This window comes from Mobula birostris, chromosome 8 (assembly GCF_030028105.1).
Source record: "Mobula birostris isolate sMobBir1 chromosome 8, sMobBir1.hap1, whole genome shotgun sequence".
Classification (NCBI taxonomy): Eukaryota; Metazoa; Chordata; class Chondrichthyes; order Myliobatiformes; family Myliobatidae; genus Mobula; species Mobula birostris.
Genome location: NC_092377.1, coordinates 166081561 through 166103989, shown reverse-complemented (window position 1 = coordinate 166103989; position 22429 = coordinate 166081561). Strand labels below are relative to the sequence as shown.

Sequence of the window (22429 nt, the reverse complement as noted above, 5' to 3'; positions counted from 1 at the left end):
AGGAAACCGGAGCCCCCGGAGGAAACCCACGCGGTCACGGGGAGAACATACAAGGTCCTTACAGACAGCCGAGGGAATTGAACCCCAGCTGGTGACCGCCGGTTCTGTACAGCGATTGTTCTAACTGCTACACTACTGTGTCACCCTGCATCCTCTGACCATGAAGGTGGACTTCTAACATTGACTCAACACTGTGGGATGTTGGGATGCATTAATGTAGCAAACGTCCAGAACTTGTTTGCCGCTCAACGTGAATCATTAAGAGTCATTTTACTTTGCACATCTCCCTAATCAGAGTGGAGGGGTTTGGGAGCTACAATGCTGAATATTATAACTGACATTTTCTCTGCCCTCCACCAGCAGCACAGAGAGAAAACACAACATGGAGCTTCTGTCCACTCCCCGCAACATCAAGATCACCAACATCACCTGCGATTCCTTCAAGATCTGCTGGGAGACGGATGTGAAGGACAGGGAACGCATCACACATTACTTTGTGGACCTCAACAAGAAGGAAAACAAAGACTCCAACAAGTTCAAACACCGGGTAAGGTTACCGGTTGGAATCCTGTTCCCCAGAAGAACATGGGCTAATTGCTATGAAACACAACCCAGAACTTTCACAGTCCCCCTTACAGATATACACTTCTAAATCCTTATTTATTAACTATTAAGGCATTAAAATCTATTTTCTGTCTTTAATCTTAATTCATTAATGGTCCCCATTATTAATTATATTATTCATTTCTGTTTAATTTATTGAGATACAGCACGGAATAGGCTCTTCTGGCCCTTCGAGACACACTGCCCAGCAATGTCCGATTTAACCCTAGCTTAATCACGGGACAATCTGCAATGACCAGTTAACTTACCAACTGCTGTGTCTTTGGTCTAAACGAGGAAACCAGAGCACCTAGGGGAAGCCCATGTGGTCACGGGGTGAATGTACAAACTCCTTGCAGACAGTGGCGGGTTAACCTGGGCCGCTGGTACTGTCGAGCGGTTGTGTTTACCACTACCCTACCATAGCACTCCGATTACTGATATACACTTCATCATCTTTATTTATTAATTAAACTATGATACAGCTATTATAGCACAGAAGTGACATATAATCATTTTTAATTTATTTATTGAGATCTGGCCCTTCAAACCTTGCTGTCCAGCAATCACCCAATTTAATCCTGGTCTAATCATGGGACAATTTACAATCACCAAGTAACCTAGCAACTGGTAGAGCTTTGGACTGTGGGGGGAAACTGGAGCACCCGGAGGAAACCAACGCGCTCACGGGGAGAACGTACAAACTCCTTACAGGCAGCAGCGGGAATTGAACCCGGGTCACTGAATTAGAGTGCATCAGAGAGAGAGGGGAGCAAAGCTGAAAGTGAGAGAGAGAGAGAGAGAGAGAGAGAGAGGGAGACAGATCGAGAGGGTCAGAGGGGGGGAGCAAAGCAGGGTGTGTGAGAAAGAGAAGATAAGCAGGTCAGCAATAGAGAAATGGCAGAGTGTGAGAGAGAGTGAGAGAGTGAGTGAGAGAGAGAGAGAGAGAGAGAGAGAGTGAGAGAGAGAGAGAGAGAGAACGAGAACCTAGGTACACAGCGGGAGAGACAGATTAACAGAGGCAGGTTTAGAAATGCTAAGGCAGGAGAAAATAACAGGTTTGCATTTTAGATGACACCTTCTCGGTGATTGTCACAAGAAGTCTTTGAAATCCTTCAGAGTAAAGGTACTAATGGAAATGTCAACCCATTTGCGCAGAAGTTCCATCGTGTGTGTGAGTGAGAGAGAATAAGGCAGAGAGGTGGCACAAGACAGCGCCGGTCAGTCAGGCTGTCTAACGAGCCTTGTTAGTGAGGGATCAGCTCGGTGAATGTGGCATTCGGACCCGGCGGGTTGCAGGTCGCCGGGGGAGCCTGGACTCTCTCCGGATGCCCGCCCACCACGTTCTCCCCGCGGAGGGTGTGGGTTCGCGCTGGCTCTGGCTGCGTTTCCTCCGCGGCACTGCCAGCATCAGGGCTGGGCGATGCGGGAGGGATGGCCAGTTATAGAGGCTACAGATGGACGGAGAGCTGCCGGCGGGGAGACGAGCTGGCTGTCACACTGGGACAGGTGCAGAGCTGTGTGTGTGTGTGTGTGTGTGTGTGTGTGTGTGTGTGAGAGAGAGAGAGGGAGATTGTGTGTGTGAGAGATTGTGTATGTGTGTGTGTGTGTGTGTGAGTGTGAGAGAGTGCGGGCGTGCGATGGTGTGTGTGTGTGTGTGTGTGTGTGTGTACAAGTGTGAGTGTGTGTGAATGTGTGAGTGTGATCAGCTCTAACAGACCATCTGGCCGGCAGAGAGGGAAGGAACCGGCGTTGCCCTACAGCACTCGACCGCAGCAAGGGCGCGGAACTCGGGTGTAGGTCTGGGTCTTGGTTTTGAACTAGAAACCTGATTGCAGTCCGCCCCCGCCCCCGCCCCCATCCCCTGTTGCGGAGTGCGGGTAGCAAATCGTTCAATCAACTCACTGGGACAATGCACCTTAATTATGTAATGCTTTCCTATCTGACATCTCCCACTTTACATCTAACACCATCACGCCGCATTCATTTGTTGTCTAATGGAGCGATTCATGTGGGATTTTTAAAAAATCTCCGTGCAAATAATGAACTGCAACATAACCGGTGCCTGCCGCTCTACAGTCATACTCACTGTAATTTACAGTTTTTTTCTGCATTATCAAGTATTGCATAGTACTGCTGTTACAAAGTTAACAAATTTCACACATTTGCCGGTGATATGAAACCTGATTCTGATCTACTCTGATCCCTGATTAGATTCAAGCTCACAACTCCTTTCCAGATATCTTATCAATGGACAGGATCCTCATTAATAGCAGCAGAGCCACATTCTACACGTTACCCTACATTCGCTTATCTCTTTAGATCAGGGCTTCCCAATCTGGGGACCACAGACACCTTGCTTACTGGCATTGGTCCATGGCACACAAAAGGTTGGGAACCCCCTGCTTTAGATCAAACTATCAAACCCTCTATCTGCATGAGAAATTCAATCATACTGTGATCAGATCTTTACACATGCCCAGCCCATCACTGGCACCAGCCTACCTGCTGTCAAGGACACATATACAGAAAGGTGCCTGGGAAAGGCCAGTGATATCATGAAGGATCCCACCCACCCTGCTCAGGAACTGTTTGTCCCACTCCCATCGGGAATGAGACTACAGAGCCTCCATATGAGACTCAAAAATACTTCCCCCAAGGCGACAAGCTAATTAACACCTCCACCTGTTAACTCTCCCCTCCACCACTACATACACATCACATATTGTCACTTTATATGTTTTTGTTCATTCATTATGTGCCTTGTCATATGACATGGCTGATCATGGTCTTTCCATGACCATGGTTGTTCTTGACAAACTTTTCTACTGAAGTGGTTTGCCATTGCCTTCTTCTGGGCAGTGTCTTTACAAGACAGGTGACCCCAGCCATTATCAATACTCTTCAGAGATTATCTGCCTGGTGTCAGTGGTCACATAGCCAGGACTTGTGATATGTACCGGCTATTCGTACGACCATCCACCACCTGCTCCCATGGTTTCACATGACCCTGATCAGGGGGCTAAGCAGGTGCTACACCTTGCCCAAGGGTGACCTGCAGGCTAGCGGAGGGAAGGAGCGCCTTACACCTCATTTGGTAGAGATGTACCTCCACTCTGCTACCACTTTATGTACTGAACATACAATCAGTAATAACATTCTGTTTTATAGGATCACTTTTATATTTACATTTATTGTGTTTTTATTGTATTCTTTATGCTTATAGGGGTTTTTAATGCTGCATCAGATCTGAATCATTTTGTTCTCCTTCACACTTGTATACTGAAGAACAGCAATAAACAATCTTGAATCTTTAATCAATCTTTCCAAGAGGATCCCTAACTCGAAGATTGTTAATTTCACCTAAGCAACGCACACAAAATGCTGGAGGAACTCAGCAGGTCAGGCAGCATCTATGGAGGGAATAAACAGTTGATATTTCAGGCTGAGACCCTTCAGTTGGAATCTCTCATTAACGAGGCATCTTACGCCCACAGAACAGCCGATACTGGATTTTTTTTTTTTGTTTCTCGTATCACTCCCTCTAACTCTAGAGACTGTTGTGCATGGACAATGTGGGATGAGATGGTGGGAAGGCACAGTGGCGTAGTGGTTAGCACAATGCTTTACAGTGCGGGTGACCCAGGTTCAATTCCCACCACTGCCTGTAAGGAGTTTGTACGTTCTCCCTGTGGCCGCCATGGGTTTCCTCCGGGTGCTCCAGTTTCCTCCTACATTCTAAAGACCTACCATTTGATATTGCAAATTGTCTCGTGATTAGATCGAGGGATTGGTGAGCAGTGTGGGTCAAAGGGCCGGAGGTGCCTATTCCACACTGTATGTCAATAAATAAATCAATAAATAAAATCCCATTTTCTGAGATACTCAAGTCACCCCATCTGGCACCAATAATCATTCCACAGTCAAAGTCACTTTTCTCCTCCATTCTGATTTGGTTTGAATAACTGAACCTTTTGACCATATTTGCATGCCTTTATTCGTGGAGTTGCTCCCACATGATTGTCTGATTAGATACTTGCATTAACGAGCAGGCGTACATGTATTACTTATAAAGAGGCCATCGAGAGTAACAGACTTCTGATGAAGGGTCTCGGCCCAAAATGTTGACCGTTTATTCCCCTCCATAGATGCTGCCTGACCTACTGAGTTCCTCCAGCATTTTGTGTGTGTTGCTTTGGATTTCCTGCATCTTGCCATAGAGGGAGTACAAAGAATGTTCACCAGATTGATTCCTGAGATGGCAGGACTTTCGTATGATGAAAGACTGGATCAACTAGGCTTATACTCTCTGGAATTTAGAAGATTAAGGGGGGATCTTATTGAAACGTATAAAATCCTAAAGGGATTGGACAGGCTAGATGCAGGAAAATTGTTCCCGATGTTGGGGAAGTCCAGAATGAGGGGTCACAGTTTGAGGATAAAGGGGAAGCCTTTTAGGACCGAGATTAGAAAAAGCTTCTTCACACAGAGAGTGGTGAATCTGTGGAATTCTCTGCCACAGGAAACAGTTGAGGCCAGTTCATTGGCTATATTTAAGAGGGAGTTAGATATGGCCCTTGTGGCTAAAGGGATCAGGAGGTATGGAGGGAAGGCTGGTACAGGGTTCCGAGTTGGATGATCAGCCATGATCATACTGAATGGCAGTGCAGGCTCCAAGGGCCGAATGGCCTACTCCTGCACCTATTTTCTATGTTTCTATGAATGTATTTTACCTGTTTCGTTGTACAAGACCAGATCTAAGATGGTCCTGTGCATTGAGACACATTTCAATCCTGACTCACTGATTCTTCAAACATTTGAAAGGTCAGTATTCCTGCTGTTTTAATGTCGTGACTTGCGAAGAATCCACATAACAGGGTATTAAGGGATATGAGGGTGCTTGCATTTGTGAACTGCTAATATATTTCTCCCTCTTGGCTTAACCCGTATTCAAACTAAATAATAAATTGCACTATGAACAAGTGTTGCCTTGGAAACTACATCTGAATTTGTGGAAGAATTTCGCTTCAGTTTTTATTGCAAGTGCAAGGTACCAAGAGATCTGATACTTCACTGTCGATCACCGCCGAAGACATCCTCTGCTTCCAGAGCTCGGGAGGTACTGGGTTTTAACACAAGCACAGAGTGACAGAAAGGGAGAGAATACAAAAGGCCAAAAGAGACACACAGAGATAGTTAGTCAGAGATCGAAGATGGGGAGAGAAAAGTGACAGACAGACAGAGATATAGAGTGAAAGAGAGAGGATATACAAAAAGAGGGAGAGATAAAGAGAGAAAGAGATTAAGAGCAGGAGTGAGTGGGGGAGAGAAAGAGGGTGAGGAAGGGAGAGAAAGAAAGAGATAGAGAGAGTGTGAGGGGAAGAAAGAGACACAGAGGAAGAGAGACAGAGTGAGGGGGAGAGGGAGAAAGAGGAAGAGAAACAGGGAAAGTCAGAGACGGAGCGTGAGGGAGAGGGAGAGAGTGAGGGAGACAGAGAAAGAGAGAGACAGAGGGAGAGAGTGAGGAGGAGAGGAGGAGGGAGGGAGAGGGAAGAAAGAGCATGCCCACAACTTACTAACCCTAACTTGTGCATCCTTGGAATGTGGGAGGAAACCAGAGCACCCGCAGGAAACCCACACCACCTTAGGGAGAACATACAAACTTCTCACAGCGGTGGGAATTGAACCCCAGTCGCTGATTGCTGGCACTGTTATATTGTTACGCAAACCACTTGGCTATCTTTAGCAGGCCTGCGGTTGATACAAAGATTGGCGGCGTTGTAGATAGTGTAGAAGATTGCCAAAGGATACAGCAGGGCATAGATTAGTTGCACATATGGATGGAGAAATGGCAGATGGAGTTTAATCTGGCTAAATCTGGCCCAATGTGAGGCGTCACACTTTGAGATATCAAATGTAAAGGAATAGTACACTGTTAATGGCAAGGCCCTTAATCTTGGGATCCAAATCCAAAGCTCCCTGACTTACTTTTAAGGATTCTACAACTCATGTTCTCAGTTTTGTTTTGTATTTGCACAATTTTTCTTCTTTTGCACGTTAGTTGCTTGTCAGAATTTCTTTGTGTATAGTTTTTCATAAATTCTGCTGTACTTTATTTTCCTGTAAATGTCTGCAAGAAATTTATGGTGACATTTCCAGACTTTGGTAAAACTGTACTTTGAGGTTTGAAATTTGCAGTATTGTCCTGAGGTATCTGCTCGAAGGCTAAGCCCTCTTGGCACAAGGTGTCTGATCTCCAGATGGGACTTAACCTGAATGTGTACAACTGAGAGATAGTCTCCAAGCCTCCACAGTTCTGCTTCTTAAATTCCATCAAGGCTTTGAAAATTCTGGCAGAATGATGATTTAATACATCTCAACACACACAAAATGCTGGAGGAACTCAGCAGGTCAGACTGCATTTATGGAAAGGAATAAACAGTCAATGTTTCAGGTCAAGACCCTTCATCCTTTCCACAGATGAACTGTGGAGTTACTCCAGCATTTTGTGTGTGTTGCCTTGGATTTCCAGCAAATGCAGATTTTCTTGTGTTTGTGATTTAATACATGTGTTTGGTCAAAGGGTAGTCAGCCCTGCCCCAGTCCCACACACCTACCTCGAACAACCCACCTGTAACCACCTTGTGGTTAAGAAAGCATACGGTGTATTGGCCTTCATCAATCATGGAATTGAATTTAGGAGCTGAGGTAATGTTGCAGTTATCTCGGACCCTGGTCAGACCCCACTTGGAGTACTGTGCTCAGTTCTGGTCGCCTCACTACAGGAAGGATGTGGAAGCCATAGAAAGGGTGTAGAGGAGATTTACAAGGATGTTGGCTGAATTGGGGAGCATGCCTTATGAAAACAGGTTGAGTGAACTCGGCCTTTTCTCCTTGGAGCGACTGAGGATGAGAGGTGACCTGATAGAGGTGTATAAGATGATGAGAGGCATTGATCGTGTGGATAGTCAGGGTCTTTTTTCCAGGGCTGAAATGGTTGCCACAAGAGGACACAGGTTTAAGGTGCTTGGGAGTAGGTACAGAGGAGATGTCAGGGGTAAGTTTTTTACTCAGACAGTGGTGAGTGTGTGGAATGGGCTGCCGGCAACGGTGGTGGAAGCGGATATGATAGGGTCTTTTAAGAGACTTTTGGATAGGTACATGGAGCTTAGGAAAATAGAGGGCTATGGGTAAGTCTGGTAATTTCTAAGGTAGGCACAACTTTGTGGGCCGAAGGGCCTGTACTGTGCTGTAGGTTTTCTATGTTTCTATGACCCAAGGTCACGTAAACTCACCCTGATGCTCTTGCCCCTGCAGGACGTTCCCACGAAACTGGTGGCAAAGGCTGTGGCGCTGCCGATGACAGTGAGGGGCCACTGGTTCCTGAGCCCCCGCACAGAGTACAGCGTCGCCGTACAGGTCGCCATCAAGCAGAGCGACGGGGAGTACCTGGTGTCTGACTGGAGTGAAGTGGTGGAGTTCTGCACAGGAGGTGAGCAGGGTGGGTCAGGGTACATCAAAGCACACCAGAAAACACCCAAAGCATTTGGGTTGAAATCCCAGATACAGCCAGTGACAATAATCAATCAGATCACAGTCTTGTAAACAAACTGATCTTGGTTATATCTGGTGACATTTTCTCATGGTTCTCAGTCTCTAACCATGACACTTCCTAGTTAGGTTCAATGATAGTTACTGATTATAGCAGTGGTGACACCTGGCCTGATCCTTGTTACAGCAGTGATAGTTCACTAGATCCTAGTTATTGATCTAGATTAATATGACTAATACAAGAGGGCAGGTGGCAGGGTGGTGATAGGTCAGCACAACATCGCGGGCCAAAGGGCCCGTACTACGCCTTTCTGTCCTATGCTCTATACCCTTTCACTAGATTACAGATAGATATTTGGATATCGGGACATGAGGGATCTAGGTTAGTGCAGGTAACTGGCCTTCAGGTAAAAGATCGACAGTAATCCCAATGAATGGTAGAACAGTCACCAGGGCCGAGTGGCCTGTTATGCCCGTTTCTTGTGTCCCGATGATTTTAGAACAGCTTTGCTGGCTAACCAGATTTCAGTTACACCCAGTGACAGGGCCTGACCAGAGCAATGTTACCTCAGTGACCATAACTGATAAAGTCTGAGTTACCAACCAGATCCTTTATTATTAGAACCTATGACATTAGTTTATGATAAATGATTATATCTTAGGTACAGTTAATAGCAGTAACTGTCATTGACACAAACAACACATTTCACTCTGTGCTTTGATATACGTACATGGGACAAATAAAGCTAATCTTGAAGCCCGAAGCCACACATTCAACAATTGAGGATCCTCTCCTGTGCCAACAGATTTCTGAATGGACATTGAACCTATGAACACTGCCTTACTATTTTTTCACTCTTTTTGCACTACTTATTTAATTTATTTTTATATAGACTTCTTGTTGTAATTTATAGGTTTTTATTGTTATTATGTATTGTAATGTACTGCTGCTGCAAAGCACCAAATTTCATGACGTATGCCTGTTGTGACTGTGATCAAAGTCACTGGAGAGACACTGAAACTGGTGGATATACAATACTGTATAAGACCATAAGATATAGGAGCAGAATTAAGCCATTTTGGCCCATTAAGTCTGCTCCGCTATTTCATTGTGGCTGATCCAATTTTCCTCTCAGCAGCAATCTCCTGCCTTCTACCTGTATCCATTCATGCCCTGACCAATCAAGAATTTTATTCAGCACAAACAAGCAGGGATCATTCTGGAGACACCTTTGAAAAATGAGGCCTCCTGACCCAACATTACATCACATTTTTATATGATAAAGAACAAAGGTAACAACAGGACAATGTCTATAATTACAATGCATTCATAGTGCTTTCTTTGAGTTGCACATAATTTCAAACATCTAGATCTTCACACCAACTCACCCAAAATAAGTGTTAACCACCTCTGCCTCTGAGCTGCATTCATGCATATACAGACATCTCAGGTGAATGGGGTGTTTCCTGGTTTGCATTCAACCCCAGTTTGCAGCTCCAGGAAGATCATTGTTCTGAGTTGCATTTAAAATTCAGTCTCCAATCCACATTCAGATCTGAAGACTGGCACCTGTTGAAATTATTGTTTGCTATATTACTTTTGCTACTTAGGAAGCTTGGTGACATCAGATGGCAGATGCGACATGGACATCAAAAGAAGAACAGGGATGGCAAAATACACCTTTATGAGAATGAAGAGTATACTAACCAACAGTAAACTAGGCATGACAACCCGCCTCAGAGCACTGAAATGTTACGTTTATCCAGTTATGTTATATGGCACAGAATGTTGGACAATATCTAGTAGCATGAGGAAACAAATTGAAGCAGCAGAGATGTGGTTTTTGAGGAGAATGCAAAGAATATCATGGACAAAACGAATATGTAATGAGGATGTCATGAACAGAGCAAGCACAAAAAGAGAAATAATGTATGAGATCATGAAAAGGCAACGTAACTTCATTGGACATGTGATTAGGAAAGAGGAGTTAGAATGCACGGTAATTATAGGAAAGATTGAAGGGAAGAAAGCAAGAGGAAGACAAAAACAAATGACGATGGGGATAGCAGCCAGAGAACTGGAAATGAATAACAATGAATGATTCACTTGACCCGAAACAGGAGTATGTAGGTCATGTCAGTCAAAGCTCAAACCAGGCATGGCACCTGATGATGAAGATGATGATATTGCATAAATCCAGAATGCACCATAACAATGTCAGTGATAGTAAACCTGATATTGATTCTGATTTGAATCTTTACCTTTGATTTTTGTTGTAAACCGTGACTATAGCTGACTGTACCCTAATGAGACAATTCCTGATGACCCTGGTTATGATGAGGTTAACTCAGTCTTACTGCAGACTGTCAATATTCAAAAAGACTCTGGAATCTGCAGATATTAAAACCTAGCAACTGTGACAGCATTTGTCAAGTTCTATTTTCTCACCGTCAATTTGCGGAGCACTGCTGCTAAAGTGCATTGTTGACATAAAACCCCAGAAAGAGTATTTTTAAAAATCACTATAATCACTATTAGTGACTGTTGGGGCATAAATTCAGTCACACACACATATATATACACACACTGTACATATACATACACCCACATACTTTAGAGAGGGTGCAGAGGAGATTCACCAGGTTGCTACCTGGATTAGAGAGCATGTCTAATGAGGAGAGGTTGAGTGAGATAGGGCTTTTCCCTTTGGAGAGAAGGAGGATGATAGAGGTGTACGAGATGAAAAGAGGGATAGAGTGGACAGCCAAAGACTTTTTTCCCAGGGTGGAAATGACTAAATGAGGGTGGGGGGTGGGTAAATAATTTTAAGGTGATTGGAGGAAGATAAAGGAGGGATGTTGGAGTAGATTTTTTATAAAGCGTGGTGGGTATGTGGAACACGCTGCCAGGGGTGGTGGTAGAGACAATTACATTAGTGATATTTAAGGGACTTTTAGATGGGCACATGGATGATAGAAAAATGGAGAGCTATGTGGGAGGGAAGGGTTAAACGGATCTTGAAATCGGTTAAAAGTTCAGCATAGCATCATGGGCCGAAGAGCCTGTACTGTTCTATGCTCTGGGCGCTGGGGAACTCCCACCTGTGCAAACATTCAGCATCCCAGGAACTCCTGAGAAAATCCCTTATCCCCAACATCATGACTTGAAACAGAAGTGTAAGTCTCATGCAAGGGGTGAGTCCAGGTCTAACCAGCTCAGTAGCACTACGGTAACTGACAGGGATGGAGATGGATGGAGATTAACGTCGAGATAGGAAGAGAGGGGAGAATGGAACATACGTAACTCTCTGCACGTGTCCCATGCAGATTACTCCACTGCCCACTTGAAGCAGCTACTGGAGAAGGCGGAAGTAATTGCAGGGCGTATGCTGAGGTTCTCCGTCTTCTACCGGAACCATCACGAGGAATACTTTGATTACATAAGGTATTATATTTACTACCCACTCATGATTTGACCCAGAATCAAGTACAAACCTCACGTCTCCGTTTTGTGTCCCATTCCCATCCCTCCTTCAGCTCTTTGCTGCTGGTCGCCCGAGCTCCAGAATGGACCAATAATGTCCAGCCCCGAGCTTGTTGAAACTGCTGCCTACATTCCACCTCAGAACAGCATCGTATCCATACTGCAACATTCCGTCCAGAGAAGGACATATTCCATCTAGGTAGCCTCCAACATGATGCCATGAACATTGATTTCTCTAACTTCCGGTACTTTCTCCCCACTCCCCCTTCCTTCTTTCTCCATTCCTCATTCCGGTTCTCCTCTCACCACTTCTCTCCCACCCATCACCCCCCCCAGTGCCCCTCCTCCTTCCTTTTACCCCAAGGTCCAGTCACCTCCCCTCCCCTGTCAGATTCCGCCTACTTCACCTCCCGGCTTATTACTTCATTCCCCAACCCCCACCCTCCTCACCTGGTCTCACCTATCACCTGCCCACTTGTAATCCTTCCCCTACACCCACTTTATAATCCTGCCTTTTATAACCCTTTCATTCTCAGTCCTGCTGAAGTGTCTCGGTCAGAAATGTTGACTGTTCATTCTCCTCCATAGACGCTGCCGAGTTCCTCCAGCATTTTATGGGTGTTCCTCAAGCTTTCCAGCATCTCCACAGTGTCATGTCCCAGTTTTCCCTGGGAAAAAGACAGTGCCTTCAGCCTATTTATGCCCCTCGTAATTTTATACACCTCCATAAGGTCACCCCTCAGTGACCCGCTCTCGGAGGAATAAAGTCCAAGCCTGTCCTCTGTCTTCCTGTGACTCAGTCCCTCGGGCCTGGCATTGTTCTCATCTCGGCATTCTTTAAAGCTTAATAACATCTTCTGTCTTGTAAATTAACCAAATGTCTATATAATACTCTAAAGTTTTTATGTCTGTGGGTGAGATAGATGGGATAGAGTGGAGAGAATTTTATATTCAACCCTTGCTGAACCTGGCATGGAAGCATTGGAAGGGATAGTGTGGAAGAAGGTTTATATCTAACCCATTCTCATCCTTTCCATGGTGTTTGTGATGGGACAGAGAAAGGGGAGGTTATATCTAACCCTTACTGAACCTATCCATGGTGTGTCTCAAAGAAAATGCATAACGAACCCATACTGAACCCTGGGGGAGGGGGTGCAGTGATATGGAGGTATTCGGCTTTTTGTGTGATGACACTGAACCCTTCCAGATGCGGTGCATAGGCTTGGGAATGAGGGTGGGGGGTGGGGGTTATATCTAACCCATACTGAACCCTTCCAGATGCGGTGCATAGGCTTGGGAATGAGGGTGGGGGGTGGGGGTTATATCTAACCCATACTGAACCCTTCCAGATGCGGTGCATAGGCTTGGGAATGAGGGTGGGGGGTGGGGGTTATATCTAACCCATACTGAACCCTTCCAGATGCGGTGCATAGGCTTGGGAATGAGGGTGGGGGGTGGGGGTTATATCTAACCCATACTGAACCCTTCCAGATGCGGTGCATAGGCTTGGGAATGAGGGTGGGGGGTGGGGGTTATATCTAACCCATACTGAACCCTTCCAGATGCGGTGCATAGGCTTGGGAATGAGGGTGGGGGGTGGGGGTTATATCTAACCCATACTGAACCCTTCCAGATGCGGTGCATAGGCTTGGGAATGAGGGTGGGGGGTGGGGGTTATATCTAACCCATACTGAACCCTTCCAGATGCGGTGCATAGGCTTGGGAATGAGGGTGGGGGGTGGGGGTTATATCTAACCCATACTGAACCCTTCCAGATGCGGTGCATAGGCTTGGGAATGAGGGTGGGGGGTGGGGGTTATATCTAACCCACACTGAACCCGTCCAGATGCGGTGCATAGGCTTGGGAATGAGGGTGGGGGGTGGGGGTTATATCTAACCCATACTGAACCCTTCCAGGGGAGTTCTGATATGACTGTGTATGGTGGTGTGCCTGGCCGATATTGAACAATCCCGGAAGGGGTGTTTGATGGGACTGTGTATGCGGTGGTTGGGGGTGGGTGGGGTGGGGTGGGGAGAGAGCACACGGTAGCTACTGCGTGGAGGGGCATTCGGGGTCTGTTGCCGACTCACTCTGAGCCGTTGCCTGTTGCAGGACGCACCACAGCGGTCTGATGCAGCCCTACCCGAAAGACAGCAGCGGCAGCCACGGCTCGCCGGTCAACGGCACGCTGGACGGCATCTTCTTCAGCTGCAATACCGAGTTCAACACAGGGGAGCCGCCGATGGACTCCCCCTACGGCCGGCTGCGCTTGCAGGTGGACGCTGAGCATCTCTTCAACCGCAACACCAACCTGTACTTCGCCGACTTCTACTGCATGTACACCGCCTACCACTACGTCGTCCTGGTGCTGGCCCCCAAGGGCTCCGCTGGGGACCTCTTCTGCCGGGAGCGGCTGCCGCTGTTGGACAGCGCCCACAACCGCTTCCTGACCTGCGCGGAGGGGCCGGACGGCCAGCTGGTCTACCACCACGCTCAGGACCTCATCTTGGAACTGATCTACACCCAGCCGGTGAGCCTGACCCTGGGCACCCTTGGCGAGATCGGAGGCCACCAGCTCATGAGCCTCTCCACCGCCGACGCCAAGAAGGACCCGAGCTGCAAGACCTGTAACATCAGCGTGGGGCGTTAGGAGGGAGGTCGGGCAGGTGGAGGTGAGGTTGGGAGGGGGGTAGCGAGGGGTGGGGTAGGGTCTGGATACGGGGGGGTGGGTTGGAATTGGGGCAGTCAAAGCCAACGTTCAGATACACTGTGAGCACACAGCCTTCAAGACACCGTAGGGATTGGGCAAAGAGGTTTAGCTGGAGGGTTCTCCTAAATATACTTCATTTAATGTTGAACCAGATGTGGAAACAAGGGGTGGGCAATTACGCAAAGCGCCAACAGTGATGGAGGAGCTGAAGAAGTTTCTGTCTACAAGAGGTGCTAACATGACACAATCAATGGACCTGGACGCACTACGATCCGGGATCTGTCTCCGCTCTACATATCTCCGACCGTCCTTAAAGTAATTGTCCGAGCAAGGTGATTCCCACACGGAGGAAGCTCGTTCGGCCCCCAGCTGCTGAATGGTTGTCTCTCTTTACTTCAATGTATCCTTCCTTCCTGCTCTTTTCGTCATGGCAAACCCCAGCAGAAGAACTCTCAGTCGCTGATATACCGAACCTTGTGAGCAGAAAAGAAATTCCAGCAAAAAATCTTTGTCTATCCCACTTCCCACACTTTCCCAACGGAAGCACAATATATTTGACTGTTTCTTAAATCAATTGTTATTCGCCACTCTGCAAATCGACAACAACCTAACGAGAACCAGCGGTCTGAGGGGCCTGAATGGGTGGGTGAGTTTTCTTTGCCCCTGTTTGCCGAAAATCCGTCTTACATGCTCCACTTCTCGAATATTCTGTGATCACCACAAATCGACAACAGTAGGAACCAACAGTCTGTGGGACTAGGACTGGCTGGTGATTTTCTTAGCCGCCAATTGCGAAAATTCAGTTTTACCTGGACTGCTCCACCTTTCGAATACTCTGTGATTGGGCCTCGGTGAGGACAAAGAGCACAACTGGTTTGACCAGAATTAACACAGAATAACGTGACCAAAACAACACCACAAATGTGAGGCCCTTTAAAAAGTACTTCCTTGTCGATCCATCTCTCTGTGTGAATGAGGTCCAGCCTAGACCATGCCTGACACCAGCAGGTACTGATGAAGAACCCATGTGACTTCCATCCACCTTCTTGCAGAGCAGGGGTCCAAGGATCCCCGGGTTAATGGTAAGGCTCCGTGGCATTAAAAAAAGGGCTGGGAAACCCTGCTCAAGAGGCTGCTAATCCTGACCAGGTGCATTCTCCACCGATCTTCCACCTCTCCCCTTAGTCAAGGAGCTCTTTTGTACACCCTCCGCCCCATGTTTGATGCCCAATATGAACACCACTTCAAACAATTTGTGGAAGTCATCATAATTGCGAGCTAGGTTAATGTAGGATTCCTAGAAAATCAGGAACATTGGCAGTTGGGTTCTCTTCTCAGCTGTGATCAGATGCCGTTAAGCTGGAAAGAGTACAGATGAGATTTATGGGGGTATTGCCGGGATTCGAAAGAATGAGTTATGGAGAGAGATTAAACAGCTTGGGACTTCTTCATTGGAGCATAGGAGGATGAGGAGTGATCTAACAGAGGTGTACGATTATGAGGAGCATAGAAAGGGTGAGTGCACCCTATCTGTTTCCCAGGGTTGGGGAGCCAAGAACCAAAGGGCACAGGGGTAAAGTGAGAGGGGAGGGATTTAATAGGAACCTGAGGGGCAACTTTCTTCACCTAGAGAGTGCTCAGAATGTAGAAAGACCTCCCAGAGGAAGTGGTTGAGGCAGGTACATTTACAACATTGAAAAGGCACTTGGACAGGTACATAGGTAGCAAAGCTGTAGTGGGATATGAGTCAAACACAGGTAGCTTAGACTGGAATCTAATTTAATATGATTGGGAATCAACATTGTATGACTCTAGTCGATAGTAGTGAGATCACTTGAGTTGAGTATGCTGTTCTCCTAAGGGGTTGTCTATTGGTGGGTCCTCAGGTGTCTGTAGAGGCCGAGCCATTCCACATACAGTATTCTGGTACCTTGTTGGTAAAAGTAAGTGGTGACTGTGGTTAGCGGGTGGGTCTTTTGGTTGTTCAGTTTCTCCTCTCACAGCTGCCTAGAAAAATGCTGCAGAAGCGTGCTGCACCCATAAGCCAGAGGTTGATGGGTCAAAACCACCCTCTGTGGGTAACAGCAAGTTTCCGCAAGTGTATGACTCCATTGACACTCCAACACGACGAGTCTCCACATTCCTTGTAATGGTCACACTTTCACACTATGAGTGAATGTGTATGTATATATTCACACAGTGTTCCCCTTAGGAGCCTCACATTCCTTGCAATGTTCAAGTTACCCACTGCATGTTCTGACAGAGCTCTCTCAGGACCTTGCTGTCAGCCACCTGGGGTCGGACACCACAGTTTCCCATCACAGAGGATGTACTGTGAGCCCACGCATTTACACACACCCTGTCAGTGCATGCATGCATATATACGTGCAGCCAGGTGTGAATTGGATAGGAATTGAATTGTGAATTAGTCACCATCATTCATAATAATTGGAAGTAGGAACTGGAGGGAAATTACACTCAGTGGCCACTTTATTTGGTACCGGCTGTTTCCTGTTCCTGTGCTGACACTCAGACATTGCCACCCTGTGTCAGCATTCTGAGCTATAATAATGGCTGTAGCTCAGAGGAAGCTCACCCCCAGCTATGTAACTCTAACTGCTATTCTTTCTAACCCTCCCTCCCTCATTCCATGGCTGAAGTCACTTAGATCACATTTCTTCCCCATTCTGATGTTTGGCCTGAATAACAATTGAACCTCTTGACCATGTCTGCATGGTTTTATGCATTGAGTTGCTGCCACATGTCTGGCTGATTAGATATTTTTATTAACATAAGAACATAAGAAATAGGAGCAGGAGTCGGCCATCTGGCCATTCGAGCCTGCTCCACCATTCAATAAGATCGTGGCTGATTTAGCCATGGACTCACCTCCACTTACCTGCCTTTCCCCCATAACCCTTAATTCCCCTACTATGCAAAAATCTACGAATGAGCAGGCATACAGATGTACGTAACAAAGTGAGCACTGAGTGTAAAACTCCTGTCTGGAATACATTCATTTATGGAGCCTCCTCACCTCTCTTGGGCAGTGAATTCGAATGATTCACTATCCTCTGGTGAAGCTAGTTCTTTACATTTTATTCCAAAATGGTCTGGCCCTTGCCCAGAAACTGTGAGACTTGGCTCCAAGTGCTTCAGCAAGGGAAAGATCTAGACGAAGATTCAAATTAATTCATATATCACACACACATGGAAGCATACAGTGAAATGTATCACTTGTGTGAACAGCCTAAACAATCTAAGGACTCGTTAGGTTGCCGCAGTCCAGTGCCAACACAGCATACCCACCATGATCAGCAGAACAACACAAGTCTCAAAACAACAACAGGGAAACAAGCCTTGTTCCATCCCACCTACGTCACCTACTTAAAGCCCCACCTGATGCACATTAACCTGCAAGAACAGTGTGTATCTCAACGGGACACTCCTGTATTCTGCACAACAAAATGCAGTCGACCTAATCTGTCTTCAATGACAAACTGCCATCCCAGAGACAGTATGACCACCAAATCTCTCCGTAACTAGGGTAACCAGATCTGTAAACAGTTTTATTTATTTATTAGAGATACATTGCAGAACAGGCTATTCTGGCCCAATGAGACACGCTGTCCACCTATTTAACCCTAGTCTAATCACAGGGCAATTTACAATGACCAATTAACCTACTAACCAGTATGTCTTTGGACTGTGGGAGAAAACCCATGCAGTCATGGGGAGAACATGCAAACTCCTTACAGACAGCAGCGGGAATTGAACTCGGAACTCTGGAACACCCTGAGCTGTAAATACATCGTGATAACCACTTACCTGCTGTACAGATGTCCAGATGACCCCTCAGCACAGTGCTCTATAATCGGAGGGGTCAGCTCTGCTCCAATCCTTTTACAAAAGGGACGAACATACAAGTTCACTGTGCATGATAATCTTCAGTGTTCTGTGCACAGAACCCTCAAGTTCACTTTTCATTCCCTCACTATTTGCAATGTATACAGCCTGTCCATATTTCACTGACAAGGTGATGACCTTCCACTCATATTCCCTCCATCATGTTCACTTACTGTTTCTCTGTCTCCTGAGGTTTCTCCTTACACCCCACACACTGCTGCCCAGCTTTGTATAATCAGCAGACTTGGATGTATTATTCTTGCCTTGGGTGGTGGGGTGGAGATGCGTCCCTGCCAAAGGAGGTGTAAGGTGCTCCTTCCTTCCACTAGCCTGCAGGTTGCCCTTGGGCAAGGTGTAGCACCTGCTTAGCCCCCGATCAGGGTCATGTGAAGCCCTGGGTGCAGGTAGTGGATGGTCGTATGAGCAGCTGGTGCAGATCACAAGTCTTGGTTATGCGACCACTGATGCCAGACAGATAATCTCTGAAGAGTATTGATAATGGCTGGGGTCACCCTTCGTGTAAAGACACTGCCTGGAGAAAGACAATAGCAAACCAATTCTTTGGAAAAGTTTGCCTAGAACAACCTTGGTCATGGGAAGACCATGATTGGTCCATGTCATACAACACGGCACATAATGATGACGTCATATAACACGGTGCAGAATGAATGAACAATACTTGGCTCGTTCATCCACACCACAGATATAGAGTATGAACAGCTACACTTCCAGCGCCCATCCCTGCAGCAACTCTCTGATCATAGCACCTAAATAAAATGCCTCATTTATTCCTGACTCATAGAGTACTACAGCACAGTACAGCCATTCAGCCTATCTAGTTCATGCAAAACTACTATTCTACCCTAGTCCCAACAGCTTGAACCTGGACCATAGTTCTCCATAACCCTCCCACCCATGTATCTATCCAAACTTCTCCTAAATGTTGCAACTGAACCTACATCCACCACTTCTGCTGTCAGCTCGTTCTACACTCGCACCACCCTCTGAGGTTTGGAAAATGATCTACATCATCCAGCATCTCATCAACGACCATCATAGTTTGATTAATTCTCTTCTGTAGACTAATAGAGTGCAGAAACAGGTCATTCAGCCCAACTCATCCAAGATGCCCTCCTAAGCCAGTTCCATTTGCCCATGTTTGACCCATGTCACTTTAAACTAGGTGTTCCCAACCTTTCTTATGCCATGGACCTCAACCATTATCCGTGAACACCAGGCTGGGAACCCCTGCTTTAAACCTTTCCTATCCACTTGATTATCCAAATGCTCATATATCCTATCCCTATAAACTTTCTCCAGTAGTTTCTCTACAACTGACGCGAGACTCACTGGTCTACGGTTACCAATTTTTTTCTTGTTCACTCCGTAAATAGTGGAAATACTCAGCCACTCACCAGTCCTCTGGATCTCGTCTGTACCCAGAGAGGACATAAAGATACCGGTCAAGGCCACAGCAATCTCATCTCTTGCCTACTTCAATAACCAGGGGTAAATCCCATCAGGACCTGGGGACTTATCACCTTTATAGGCAATTGGAGACCCAACACTTCCTCCTTCTTGACCTCTAAATGTCCTAAAGTATTTATACACAAAGCACTGATCTGCTGGTCCTCCGTGTCATTTTCCTTGGTAAATACTGAAGCATAGTACTCATTTAGTACTCACGTTCTCCACATCTAAGCAAATAATCCCCCCTTTCTCCATGAGTGGTCCTACTCTCTCCCTAATTATCCTCTTGATCTTGAACCTGTCTCAACAATCCTTCTCTGGCAGCTCGATTCATGTACCCAACACAATTGTCCTCAAATTGCTTTTCGGTTTTGTCCCACTCATCTTCAACCTATGCCCCCTAGTTTTTATTCCCCTTTCCTTGGCAAAAAAGGCTAGTGTGCATTCACTCTGTCTAAGCCCCTCGTGATCTTATACACCTCTATAAGGTCACCTTTCAGTCTCCTTTTGACCAACGTTTCAGGTCCTTGAGTCCTGGCAACATCTCACGAATCCTCTTTGCACTCTTTCCATCTTCATGACATTGCTGCTATAATGGGGTGACTAAAGGTGTACATGATAGCCAGAGTCTTGTACAGGTGCTGCATAATGTCCCAACTCCCCAAGTGAGCATTTTAACAGTATGTTACAAGCCTTCTTCACCACCCTGTCTGTCTAAGACACCTTCATTTCTGCCCACAGGTCATTCCATCTCTTTCTTCATGTTGCTTTCATCTGTTATGTCTCATCCTTCCCCTTCTCTCGTTTTCCATTCTCTATTCTGGCTGCTCTCTTCTCCTCACCTCCCTCTGGTATCTCTCCTCCTTCCCCTTCTCCCATGGTCCACTCTCCTCTCCTATCAGATTCCTTCTTTTTCAGCCCTTTACCTTTCCCACCTATCATCTCCCAGCTTCTTACTTCAGCTCCCAGCCCTCCACCCACCAGGCTTCACCTATCACCATTTAGCTTGTACTCTTTTCCCTCACCTCTCCATTTTATTCTGGCTTCTTCCCCTTCCTTTCCAATCTTGAAGAAGGGTCTAGACCTGAAACGACAGCTGTTTATTCCCCTCCATAGATACTGCCTGGCCTGCTGAGTTCCTCCAGCATTTTGTGTATTTTACTCTGTATTTCCAGCATCTGCAGAATCCCTTGTGTTTACGTGTGTACAAGTGTTGCTGCCGTCAATTATCACCTCCTCGCAATCCCTGTCCCTCTATCAGTGCAGATTAACCCAAAATGCCGACTGTCCATTTCCCTCTGCAGATGCTGAGTTCCTTCAGTGTTCTGTTTGTTGCTCCCTCTCTTACTCCGCTGGTTTCAAGAGACTATCTGTGATTTTTATCCTCGCTTTAGGGGTTTTCTTACTCAGATTGTCCGTCCACAGCAGCTGACTGTTTCAATTCTCCTGGTTTCTCTTTGCTAAATTCAAGTGTCGACACTTTTCCAAGTCTGCCCTCACTCCTCAGAGGTGAATGGGTGTCGTGTCTGAATTGTGAAGGGTTCAGTGTGGATCACTTCCAAGTTAGAGTTTCGCAGCGTTTCCAGCATCTGCAGAATCTCTCGTGTTTACAACGAGAGGTCGGTGATGGAGCTGGGTCCTATCCGTGGCCGGAACTCACGCACAAGTGTCAAACATCAGTGAACAACTTTTTACCTGTGAATCCCTCACACCAAAACCTGAATGTAGCCGCTGTATTCTGGCTCTGAGTGTCTGGGACGTTCACGATGTGCGACGGTAAATGACGGGGGGTGAGATGGCTCTTCTGGCGCCAGCGTCGCCGTGCCATGTTGAGGCAGACAGCTGTCACAAATTTGCAAAATGTTTCGCTTTACGCGCTCAGTCTAATACTGCAGACTCAGCATTTCTGCCCATGCATGAAAAAAAGATATTCAAAGCCGTGTTCGGGTGAATTTTGTCTGCAGTTGCAATTGGTGTCCGTGTTTCTCTGCGAGCTAATGTTACAGAGTGGAGCAACGCTTTTGCTGCACGTATGAGAAAACAATAAAACGCTTCAGCAATAGTTTGGCGTCTGTGACTTTGGTCAGATTATTCACCAGATCCGTGTGTGACTTCCCCAGGAACTCTGGAGAAACTTCCCCACCACTGTCGTGGGGAGACAGAGAGAGAGAGAGAGACGGGGAGTGTGAAAGTGAAGCCAGGGGAAATGAGAGAGAAAATGATAGACAGATAGAGAAAGAGAGAGAGAGAGACTGGCAGAGGGAGGGGAGAGAGGAGGGACAATGATGACCAGAAAGAAAGATTTGGAGAAGGGGAGATAGAGAGATTGGCCTAGAGAGGGGAGAGTGGTGGTGGCGAGAGTGTGGAATGAGTTGCCAGCACAAGTGGCGCATGCAAGCTCGATTTCAACGTTTAAAAGAAGTTTGGACAGGTACATGAATGGTAGGGATATGGAGGCCTGTGGTCCCAGTGCAGGTCATTGGGAGTAGGCAGTTTCAATAGTTTAGCATGGACTAGATGGACCGAAGGGCCTGTACTTTTCTATGACCCTATAACAGAATTTTTCTTAGTCAACAGCCAACAATGATTGCTGGAGAGAGGGAAGAGAGGTGATGGAAGAACAGAAGGGGGGAATGATGGCAGGAGAGAGAAATGTGGAAAAGGAGAGAGTACTGCATCAAATGGCAGAGAAAGAGAGACTAGA

General features: G+C 46.5%; 1 protein-coding gene across 1 annotated transcript; it reads left to right on the top strand.

Annotated features, from left to right (window-relative positions):
* Positions 1-382: 382 nt before the first annotated feature.
* Positions 383-14289, top strand: LOC140202354 (phytanoyl-CoA hydroxylase-interacting protein-like). The gene is made up of 4 exons (XM_072267265.1): positions 383-547; positions 7921-8095; positions 11482-11599; positions 13752-14289. The coding sequence occupies exons 1-4, from the start codon at positions 383-385 to the stop codon at positions 14287-14289; spliced, it is 996 nt and encodes a 331-aa protein (XP_072123366.1).
* The last annotated feature ends 8140 nt before the right edge of the window (positions 14290-22429 follow it).